Genomic DNA, 11,958 nt, shown 5'->3' on the forward strand with positions numbered 1-11,958 from the left:
ATATATTTGAAAAAAGATGGGAGACGATAACTGCCAATTTAAAAGTCTGATAACTGTCAAATTGAGTGAATTTCTAGGGTACATCCATAGTATTCGGGTCAATGTTGATGCTTGCCATGCACATATGGAAACACACACACACGTGCTGAGCTTCGCGTGCCATCCCCCAGCTGCCTGGACCGTGATGTATTCAAGGAAGAGACATGGCCTCGGGTTACTAACTCGAGCACAAGTCACCTCGGAAGTTGATTGTTTTGCCTTATTTCAACTGGGTTGCTCTTCCTGCTCTCAGACACACGTCATCGAACCCTCGGGGTCAGATGAAAGAAATCAAAGCCCCATGATGGGGCCGTGATTGTGTGTGTGTCTGTGCTTACGTGTCAGACATGAAATTCAGTTAGCCTAAAGGTCTAAAATAGTTCCGCAGTGTTAATACAGTGTGCTCATTCTGTAAAAATACAGTCACCTGACATTGATCTCTCACTATTTCTAAAACACTGCATTTAAAGTTGTAGCCCTTCAGATCTTCATGAAATCAAACCCTGTCTTTGATACTGGCATCCTAACTGTAATTATCAACAATGCCAAGTTTTTGGCACTTTTCGTAACACTACACTCGAGTTAAGATTTTTGCAAGGGTGAAATGAAAACAGTCACATTGACTGTTACATGGACAACACCTTCAACTCCTGAATAAGGTAACCAAAACCAGATGGTTCTAGCATTACTCTCATTGACAAAATCAACTAATTCGCCTTTCACGTCTAAAATATACTACATTAACTCATAAAGTTAGGTTTAGGCTTCATGGCTCTCCTTAGAACCTCAGTTCGTAGAAACACAACATTTCGGGGCAATGTTTGTTCTAAACACAGGTCCACTTAGTCCTTTAAGGTTTAGGGTGTTTGAGGGGACAGAGTTCAGACAAGACCGGCTTCACTAACACACAGTGAGTGCGGAACTTCCATAATGTCCAAAGAAACATATATGCAACAAACTGCGTCCAGTGATGGAGAGACAAGACACGAACGTCCGAGAGTGTGCTTCTCTAGAGGTGAGTGGACATCGCACTGCGGAAGCTTGTGGTCTGTAGTGTTTTCCTGTCTCCTTTTAGCATTAGATCAGCTTACTTTGAACCTTGACGGAGGTGTTACCAAAAACAGTATCAGGCACAAGGTAACGGATACCATCCACGGACAATGGAAAACCAAAAAAGATGAGACTCGAGCCAAGCCGGTACCGTCAGTGGAAAGGGGCTCAACTGTACTGTACCCTGCTGTGTGGAAAACAATTCAAGGAGCATGAAATCAGATCATGGTTGCGATGATTATTGTTCGACTTTTGTATTAAAAACTAGGTTTCGTTTGACGGCACTGTATAAAGTTCAGGGAATGTTTGCTGTAGTAACATATCAAAGAGGACTGAAATCTTGAGGATTACAACTTGAAAGAGATTGTCTGTACAGTTTTGTGCTGATGAATCAAATGCCGAAGCCTGCCAGTCTGCACAGTAACTTTTGAAAATGCAACAGTTTGTTTCCATCCTCTTTATCGAACAGTATTTGTATGCGTTAGTAGAGAACACAGCAGGCAGGCATAGTCTTGGTGACCCCTGCTGCAAGGCAAACTAAACACTCCTGCACTGTAGCAGCAGGCAAGCCAGCGTCTGAGGTCACACAGCTAGGCTGCATGAGTCACACAGCTCTGAGTGAGACCAAAATGTGTAAAGACTTCACATTGGCAGATTAGTTTGTTTACATCCTGCACTGGACGTGATTTGGCCAGCCTGCAGCAAGACACAGCCAAAGAGCCAGTCTTCCCTTTCCTGTGTAAAACTCTACCCTTCTCTGCCTCTTGCCATTTTCTTCCTTTCTTCCTCCCTTCTACGCTGTCTTCCCACCTAACTATCTTGACTTTATTGCTCCCACTCTCTCCGCTGCCAAGAGCACATGACCAGGAGGAAAACGTAAAGCAGCTCTGCCGTTGTAAAGAATTTAAACGAAGTTTAAAAAATTTTTTTTTTTTAAAATCTGATAAATGAATAACACAAAACAGATGGGGAAGTTGTATTTCTAGATTAAAACAAGACATTTGTAGAAGAAAAAAAAAAAATACACACCTCCGTTCCTCCCAAGCGGAGTTTGCCAAGTCATGAGCTCATACTTTGTAGGCCCTCTGCTGAATATCTCTTAACAGCGTCAGCTCCAAGATGTCAGACTTTTATGACCCATTTCTCCACTCGTTATCTGTAACAATAATTAGGGGCCTTCTAATTTAATGCTGGGAATATGGAAGTGTTTTCCTGACTTGGAAGCAAATTCAGGATGGCTCACAGTAAACCGGTGTGTGCTGGGACTGATTAAACTCTTCATACATCTTGAAAGGTACTACAGGCTGGTAAAAGTCAACGAGGCTACGGCTTTGTGTGCACGTGGATGTTTTTTTTTTTTTTTTTTTTACTGAGGTACAGTGTAATAATGAATAAGGTCACTCTGGGGTAACACACCCACACCCTCTACCGGTGGAGGTTTTGAGGTCATGCCCAGCACGGCCCTCTGAAATCCTTTAAAATGGTGATGTCATATTTGCTTCACACTGTACAAACCACTTCTGGTTTTCCTGCACTATGTCTTGCCATCAATAGTTTTAGTTTGGGCAATCGAACATCTGATCAGTACCTACAGATAAAGCTGGCGTACTTAAACACAACCACAAAGAAATGTAGCTTCGTTAATCTTATATTCAACAAAAATATCAATAGCTGTGATATTCTTCTGTGGAAAAAGTAACTACACCGCCCGGCATCACAATGTACTATTGCTCCCCTTTAGCGACATAGCTTCTTGCCGGTGTTTTGAAGTGTCCATCAGTTTCTGATGTCGACTTGCTAACATTTTTGACAATGCTTCAATGCAAAATTCCTTCAGTTCCAGTTGGATTCAGAAATGATCTGAAATGTTAAATAAGATATGCCTTCAGTTCTCCGAACTGATACGCCTTCAGTTCTCCGAACTGATACGCCTTCAGTTCAGAGAAAACAATGACGCAAATAAAGAAGTTAGATGAACACATTTTTGTGCTCCTCCGTTTATGTTATGGAACAAATGTGCGCAGGTTTGAGTTAAAAATGGAGATAAATAGTTCATATAAAATTAAACTCTGCAACAACTGTGTAAACGAGTTTGGGCGTGGTGTATACTGTTAGATTCTATCCAAAGAATCTATTTTCTTTGGGGGGAAAAATTAGGTTTGTACTTTTCCAAGATATTTTATGGCAGAAATGTAAAATTTTTCATCAAAAGACACCTTGTGGCTTGACAAAAAAAAAAAAAATGGATGTTTTGTTTCTACCAAATTCGACTGAAATCTGTTTCTACACAAAACAAAATACACAGGAACAAGTTTAGGAAACACACAGACAGACAGGACTGAAAACTTCACTTGGAAGTGAAAGGACAAAAATTATGGATGGATCTGTATTTGGGCTATTTTTGAATGCTGATACATTTTAAAGTTATTCTGGCATTTCACATTTTGTGTTCAGAGGTAACACATTTATATTGTTATAAATAGTTACAATCTTCTCTAAAAGTTTACAAACAGGGCATGAGCTCACTTGTGATTACTACACACACTCACAGCCAGTATGCGATATCATAGGAATAGCTCTCTCTCACTCGATCTGTTTTTGACTCCTACACGCTGGTATCAACAGGAAAGACTCAGCCAATGAAACTAATTGGGTGGTGTGTGTCCTCTGAAAAGAACAGCCTGTACTGTCCCGGAGCTCCCTCCCACTGCTCCCTGACTGGCTGGCTCCTAAGTGGTCTGCTTTTTTTCTCCGGGCTGTGATTGGAGACGGGAAAAGCCAATAACTAAAAAACTTTTTTCACCCCCCCTTCTTTTCCTCAGGACATACCCTTGTTGTTTTCAACTTTAGAAGCAGAGCTGGGTTTCAGCACAGTCACAGTCTGCACTCTGGTGCTCTAGCTGCACTCAAGATGAACTGGATTTTAGTCCAACAACACACATTATTTAACTCAAGTCAAATTCCTACAGCTGAATTATTTGCAGACAGGTCACTAATACCTCCCTCGACGGTGTGACAGATATTTCTCCATTGAGTGAGTCATTGGTGGTTACCCTGCTTATCTGTAGTTATAGTCGATCATATCACTGCTGCGTCACTCCTCAGACTGTAGGAGCAATTAAACATCAGGTAGAAGACTTTGTAATTGCTATGAACAGTCTGCCACTTGACATCACTTTAAAGTGTGTGTTTGATCAGGGTGGAGATGCTTTGCAATTAAAATGGTGAGCACATGCATTTATTAGCTACACCAGCACTGCTTTTTTTTTCTTTTTTTTTTAAACTCACCAAATTGCAGTTGATAAAATATATATATTTTTTTAAAAATACAAAGGACACAGGGCATAAAATTGATTATTAGGCTCAGTTTTGCAATTTTATTTATTTATCTTAAAAACAATAATGAAAATATATATTTACAAAAATGCACAAAAATGTTGCTTTGGGAAGCTATACAAACACCCACAAAAAAAAAAAAAAAAAAAAAGCTCAACATAAATAAGTTAGTAAAATTTTTTCAGTGTTTTTCCAAAAAAAAAAAGAGGCACACAGGTACACTTCAAAGTTTTAACACCAAGTGAGGCGGTGTCACTTTGTTTTTCTGCCCTCACTAAAATGAGAAATGAACAATAGTGCAATTACATGTTCCACATGAATTCCACACCACAAACACAAATTATTTGACTCACATATTTGCATAAAAAGCCCAGTGATATATATTTTTGAACATATTCTATGTTAACCTGGACTGCACTTATTACAAGGGGCGGGGCGTGTGACCTAAAAGCCACTAAATATGAACTTAACTAATTTCAAAACAAAAGCTAACTCTTAGGATTATTAGCAAATACTGTTAAAAATTTGGTTGGATATTGCTCAGCAGTTTTAAGCCACCCTCCATCCCTCCCTCCTCACTCCCAGAAAAAAAGGCACTAACTTTGGCAAATAAAACCCTAAAAAAAAAAACATAATTCCAAAAAAAAAAGATAAAAATTGGGAAATAGGGAGACATTATTTGCATGTAAACTTTATCTATCATAGCTATTCCCAGTCAGATGGACCCCCAACTTACAGTGTGGCCATCTGGGCCTTCAAAAACAAGATGTAGAACACTGGGAGAATAAAGCCATAGAAAAAGTGAAGACATTTTTGTTTCCACGTAACCCTGACTTTTTGAAATCTGCATTTTCAACTTACATCAATTACCTGAATAATGATACAAATGACCACTATAACAAAATAACATTTCTCTCGTGGAAATTGCACTGCAACTTCCTGAGTCAAATTCACACACTTATTTAAAACACATTTAACAAAAAAAAAGTATGAAAAGCATAACATGCTTTCTTATGTGCTACATCTGAAACATAGGTAGTAGATAAAAAAAAAATTAAAAAAAATTAAAAAAAAATTGAGCAAAACTCCTTTTGCACACTGCTACATTGTCTGCTGCTTCTGAGGCAATTTAATTTATATGAGTGCCAAAACTTGATAGTGTACATATTCAGTGCTTGTGCAGCCCCTCCTCCTCCCTTCTTTAGGAAAAGGCTGCGTTTTTTTTTTTTTTTGTCTTTTAAATTTTCTCTCCCGTCTTGTCAGATGATGAGAAAGGCTACAGTATTCCACCAGCAACAGGTCTCTGCACTGTGGGACAGAAAAGAGGAAACGTTGTTGTTGAATGGTGCAATTGAAAAAGAAGATCCTCATGCTTGATATCACTCATGCGGAATCGCACGTACAAAGGGTGAACAGTCAGACCTGGAAAGGTTGTGGAAGAGTTGTACAAAATTATTAGACGTAGGTTTGAAGGGCTGGAGACGTTGTTAGTGCTGCGTGCAGGAAAGCAGTCGTTTTCCAACTGCTGTGCATGCGTTACTGATGCGTATTATAACAACGTAACCAAAAGCCCCCGAAATACGTGTTGCTTTACATTCAAACCCGTGAAACAGAAGTGGCAGAGTGAGACGGTGGTTCCTAACCTGGCGCTGTTTTTCACTGCACCTCCGCACTGTTCTCCGGCCTGCTGGCTCCGCTCTCCTCCGCGGCTTTTACCGCCTGACTTCCTGCACCGTCCGACTGGTCTTCATCGTCACCTTCGTCGGTACGCAACCTTTTACTGTGACACTCGTCGGAGCAACGACCTGGCAGACCAAAAAAAAAAAAAAAAAAAAAAAAGTTTTTTTTTTTTTTTTAAATTAAAATACTAAAAAAAAAAGTTGTCAGGGTGTTGTGTCGAGCATTCACTTTAAAAAAAAAAAAAAAAAAAAAAAAAAAAGGCACCTTAAAAACCCGACAGGCTGCGGTTTAATTACAGCATGTTATAACAATGCAACGACAATTATTTGCAAAACTGCAACATGGCGCATTTTTTTTTTTTATCTCAGAAGTAAATGTGCTCTATAGTCGACCGACGGCACAGCACGGCTGGACCCCGGATACAACTGCTGCTTCGTGCCTCCGTTTGCACCGCGGAGACGCGCAGCTCAGTGAAACAAAAACAAAATGCGTGACAGCTCTTACAAAAAAAAAAAAGTCAAGGTGTCTCACCTGGAGCTTCGGATCGTCGTTTCTTTGAACCATTTCTGCCTGGCTGGGCATCCGACTGCCTCTCCTGCCGGTTGGTGTCGTCGGGCAGGTCAGTCTGTCGCTGGGGCCGCTGGCTCCCGTGAGGCGGTCTGCGATAAAATTCCGGAGCGTCGCTGTCCTCCTCCCAGTTGAAATTGCCCGCAGGAAGCGGCCTGTCGCTGACCGGATCAAAGTTATACCTCTCTGTGAAAGACTGCACCTCTTCCTGCCCCGAAGCCGTCACATACCTCCGTAAGTCCTCTCGGTCAGGTGTACCGAAAAGGTTTCTGCGGACCGTAGGTCTGACGTTGTCTGGCTGCCGCGCGTCCACCCTCTCCAATGTCGGGCTCGCATTAGAAAGGCGAACATCTGACATTTTGTTGCACATATGACAAGAAAAAAAAAAGCCACACGCGCACAATCAAGAACCAAACCCTTTCAATCTGCTAGTTCCGAGTAGTAATCCTTTCGAAAGCAAAGTCACAGGGATGATGCGTGCATACTCCGCGCGTATCATCCAAATCGCGTGCGCGCAAAAAAGTGGAATAAAGCGTCTCCGAAGGCGTACGGGGATTTAAAGAGAGCCACTCCTGTCAAGTCCGTAGTAAGGCAGATGGAAATACGTCAAGCCAAAACAGCCAACATGGCGTTAGAGCGAGCTATGAGTGAAGAAGAAAAGTTGACATCAAGGACTATTTAAACAGAGAAGGCGATTCATTGGTGTGCTGTAGGACCGCCCATTGCCGCTCTTAAAGTTGAAGGGGGGTAACAACAACCCAGCGGAGCTACAGTAACTCTGTGCATGAATATGACCTAATTAATCTGTTGGATTAGTTGAATACAAATAAAAGATCAAATGAAGGGAGGTGAAGGTGTAGTCATGTTTTAGCTTTCCATTAGTAGCTGACTCATTAAAGCTGGGTTTCAGATTAGATATTAAAATGAACACAGAAAGGTCACAGACCTTATCGGATCCAGTGAACTGACATTTGTATTTATGTTTTTGTGCACTGCAAGATGTTGTGGGTAAAAGAAATCTGATAATAGTGTCGATTGTCGCACCTAATAAGAAAGTAAACATTGGAAAAGAGATTTATCTCCCTGGCAGATGTGGTCTGAGGCCTCACTCGGGGCTGGTTGTACCATCACGTGAATCAATCATCAAGTGATTGTACGGGTGCTGACAGATATCGCTGCTTCATCTGATTTGGTGTCACAGAAGCAGCTTAGGCACACTTGATTCAATCAGAGTAAATCTATTCAGCATACAGCTCCGGGTGGGGGGGTTACTGAAGGACACCGAGATGCTGAGTGTCAATTTATGCAGGAAAATTCCACAAAAAAAACCGCTTCACTGTGACGTCAGCTGCCGAGCTGCCTTCCGTCATCGTTGGCTCGCTGCCTATCGCTGTCAGTCTTTCACACTTTGGCCAGTGGGTGGTTTGCGTGTGCTGAGAATTTAAACAGCAAAGGAACGCAGAATGGTGCAGCTTTAAAAAAAAAAAAAAAAAATTAAATCCCTTTGAAATTAGCATGTCATTTCCCCCCACAGGGATCTCAGTTTGCATCTTAAAAAAATATCCCCACATCTTGTGTTCATGGCAAGACCTATTTTATTTTCTGTACATTCCAGATCTGTACAGGACTCCTGTAATAACTGCATGAAAACAGCGACCGTAAACACCACTTTGTGCCCAGGAGTTCACAATGTCCCGACTTAAACTCTACAGCGAGTGTCATCTGCATTCCTCGGCAGCGTTTGCCAGTAACAACCACCGGGCCTGCCTTTAAGGCCATGCTGTTTCAATTAACCCTCGAAAGGACTCAAACATCTCGTGATAAATACAGCGAGGCCATCTGTTCTGTCGATGCTATCGCCACCATCGCACTTAATCCATAATATGTTTACGCTGCTGCAAACTGTGCACGGCGTTGTGGAGACCGAGTCCTGAACTGAAAACAAGATTTGGATCTCACCGATGAAGACGGGAAAGCAAGAAATGAGGAAACACTTGGAGAAGGTCACACAAGCGTAAGCAAAGGGTAATACTTTTCTTCACGGCTGGAAATATTAGGGGTCGTTCCTCTAGATGCAGGGAGGGGAAAAAAAAAGAAGAAAAAAAAAAAAGGGAGTATGTGCCCAATCATCCATCACAGTAAACATGAAACTCAAAGATGAAACCCAAAATTGATTTGTTTTATTACAGTTTTACCGAATCATGGCTGCAATTTTTCCACCAGGAAATGAAGCCTAAAACATCCCGCACCTTAGATATTTTATTATCATGCATCTATAGTTTTACTTTAACCAGTTTTTGTTTGTTGGGAAGCAAAGTTTGTTCTCTAAAGAGTGCATTATGAAAAGGCTGAAACGGGAGAACCTACTTAACACAGCTGAACGTAAGTAGTGGGCTGATGCAACCGGCCCACACTCAGCCCATGTAGTCAGTTACTATGCTAGTTTGAGTCACACACACACACACACTTAGAGCTGTAAACTGTTTGCAAGGATCCAAGAATAGTTTCTGATCTGAGCTGCACGGGCAACCGGTTAAAATTACCTTCATGAGAATAACTGATCAGAAATCTGCAACAATTTAAACTCTGTACAGTCACATTTGAATATTAATTCATATAGCAATATGGCAATAATAATAGAAAAGTCACAATTTTACCCTCAAGGTCTATTAGTAGCAAAGTTACACTTTTAAAAACACCTGTAAAAATGTCACACCTGCTGCTTGCTTCTGTAAGACTCTTTGATATGAATAAATACTTAAAAAAATAAATAAATAAAAAAAACACACACACACACAAAGCCGTCCGATTTACCCGCCACAAGCATAAAGTCGGATTTTTCTACTGGGTGTGTGTTAAATTCCCCGCCAAATTAATAATAACCCGGAGAAACGATCATAAAAATATCAAGATGATTTTTCCAGTGCGGTGTTTTTGCAGTTTGGTCAGGAAAGCTGGAAAAACACCTTCACACACGTGTTTTGCTCGATGTGTGTCGACATGTACTTAGAGATTTGTCGCAGGCTGGTGAGCAGGTTCTGGACCTCTCGCCCGGCATCACGAGACAGAAGCCGTGGAGCTCTGCTTCTTCTTCACCAGCTCGGCCCGAACCTGATGGGGGAACTGCTCCAAGTGCTTGTTCACACACTGCATGCAAAACCTCTTGGTGTAGTAGAGACTGCAGTCCTGACAAAAGAGAAACAAATGTACAGTCGGCGTTATTATCAGCGGCGGGAGGCGTTTTCAGGCCCCGAAGTAAAAGCACTAATACCTATGAAAATACTTCACTCCAAGTTAAAGTCCTGCTCGTCAAAACTTTACCTCAGTAAAAGTATGTATTATCAGCAAAATGTCCTTTAAGTATGAAAAGTTAAAATACACACTGTGCAATAAATGCTCCGTCTTTTACGATCAATTATGGTGATTTTGGAATAATATTACTTCTGCATTAATATGTATATGCATTTTAGTTCTGTAGTTATTTAAGGTTGCGCTGATTTTTATCTTTGTGTACTGTTGGTTAGTTTAATCTACAGTAACGGATCATATTCCATAAGATTATTATATACGTGTACCATTTCTGTTCTGTAAGAAGCACATATCTTTAGAAAGACAGAGTATAAATTTGCATGTAACGGTAAATACTCAATTAAAGTACAAGTACCTTGAATTTGTACACGAGTACAATCCTTATAGGCAATAAATGTTATTATTTACATACCCTCAACATCAGCGCAGTCTTTTATCCTTTTATTTTATCTAAAATATGACATTGCTCATTCTGCCCCTCATTTCCGCTGGGTGTCATTGTTATATAATTATTATAAATATATATTTTTTTTATCTTCTTCATTGCTGATGTTCCCAGAGTCACCAAACACAATTTCGTGGCACGTCGACAATAACAATGGAGGGTCTTACTCTTTACTATCCATTTGTGAAGCTGGTTAACTGATTTCAAGAGGCTCACATGCACGAAACTCACTCAGCACACGTGTCGCATGATTTACAAAGTAATCTGAGGAAAACAAGCAAACCACAGATGCATGTTTTTGGGGGGTTTTTTGGGTTTTTTTTTTTCTGCAGTGATTTTCGTCTCTTTGAGGTCAATTCACGCCAAGTGGAAAACTATAACCGGAGCACAAAGAGGTTTCAAAGCCACAGCAGGCAATTCAGCTCGAGCAGATGATGATGATGATGATAATAAGAAGAGTTCGCTTTCTGTCCCACATCGCAGCTCAGGACTAAATTAGTCCCTGAAGAAACGGGCCGACATTTGTGCATCCAATTGCATAATAGAAAATGTATTCTGTGGCCCAAAAAAAAAAAAATAAAAAAAAAAATTAATTAAAAATGGGACTGCAGCAGTGTAGTTTAAGACCTCTTACCGATCCCACGCAGACACACGTGCTGCACAGGCTGCAGGTGGACCCCAGCACCAGGAACTTGTCCCGGTCCGGACTGAACGGGTCTTTGGTCACGAAACACTCCTCGAGCAACCTGGCGAAGACGACGAGAAACACAAACAGCAGCGAGCGTGTCTTTTTTTTTTTAAGCTTCGTCCACATTTACGTAGTCGACAGGAGAGAAAAAAAAACAAAAACAAAAACAAACAGCTGGAGGGCTCGTTTCTCTGCGTCCACGTGAGCGGCTAACAACATTAGCTTTCAGCCTTTTTGTTTTTGTTGTTGTTTTGCCTGTTTTTTTTCCACTTACACAATAGCTCTGGTGTTCGGTGGTTTCTGGCCGTAGTAAGTAAACGGACTGCTTAAACCGCACGACCGGCAGGTAAATGTTTTTTGAGGGGATTCGCTTGAAGTTCGCTCCATCGTTCGCGGAAGAAGAGAAGTTTTGTTGCTTCCTGGTTTTTCTTTATTATTTATTTTTTTTTTCATCGAGTCCAGCCATTTTTGTTTCATGAAGCTTTACCGCCACCTAGCGGACTGGGGGAGTACAACACCGACGCGGTAGAATGTAAATGATAATACGCTCGTCGTAAAATTATATTTATTTGATTTCAACGACTGTAGTTGTGTCACTTAATATGTTTTGATTTTATTGAATGGATAGAAATCTCTTAAATTTTACTTTAATTTTTTCACAGGGGAAGCTGCTTATTTTAAAATGTATTTTAAGATGCATCAAATTAATGAAGGCCCATGTGGATAGACCTGTTTTGTATATACAATTTATGAAAGATCAGTGACTTGCCATTACTTTAATAATAAAATATTGATAAAATTATTCATGATAATTTTTTTCATAGCAGATAGTTTAGAACGCCAT

At 40.7% G+C, this 11,958-nt stretch overlaps 2 protein-coding genes across 2 annotated transcripts; both read right to left on the minus strand.

Annotated features, from left to right (window-relative positions):
- Positions 1-4,439: 4,439 nt before the first annotated feature.
- LOC138202658 (cyclin-dependent kinase inhibitor 1B-like) lies at positions 4,440-8,735 on the minus strand. Its single transcript, XM_069156900.1, has 3 exons — positions 6,637-8,735; positions 6,069-6,230; positions 4,440-5,733 (listed from the first exon to the last, which is right to left on the minus strand). The coding sequence occupies exons 1-2, from the start codon at positions 7,040-7,042 to the stop codon at positions 6,082-6,084; spliced, it is 555 nt and encodes a 184-aa protein (XP_069013001.1). The 5' UTR covers positions 7,043-8,735; the 3' UTR covers positions 4,440-5,733; positions 6,069-6,081.
- Positions 8,736-8,837: 102 nt separating this feature from the next.
- On the minus strand, positions 8,838-11,705 carry cdpf1 (cysteine rich DPF motif domain containing 1). Its single transcript, XM_069156903.1, has 3 exons — positions 11,389-11,705; positions 11,061-11,172; positions 8,838-9,858 (listed from the first exon to the last, which is right to left on the minus strand). Exons 1-3 carry the CDS (start codon positions 11,589-11,591, stop codon positions 9,730-9,732), a joined length of 444 nt encoding a protein of 147 aa, XP_069013004.1. The 5' UTR covers positions 11,592-11,705; the 3' UTR covers positions 8,838-9,729.
- Positions 11,706-11,958: the final 253 nt, after the last annotated feature.

The sequence above is a fragment of the Embiotoca jacksoni genome, unplaced genomic scaffold (genome assembly GCF_022577435.1).
Source record: "Embiotoca jacksoni isolate LCO1_2020_lvr unplaced genomic scaffold, fEmbJac1.0.p SCAF_21, whole genome shotgun sequence".
In the NCBI taxonomy this organism is placed as follows: Eukaryota; Metazoa; Chordata; class Actinopteri; family Embiotocidae; genus Embiotoca; species Embiotoca jacksoni.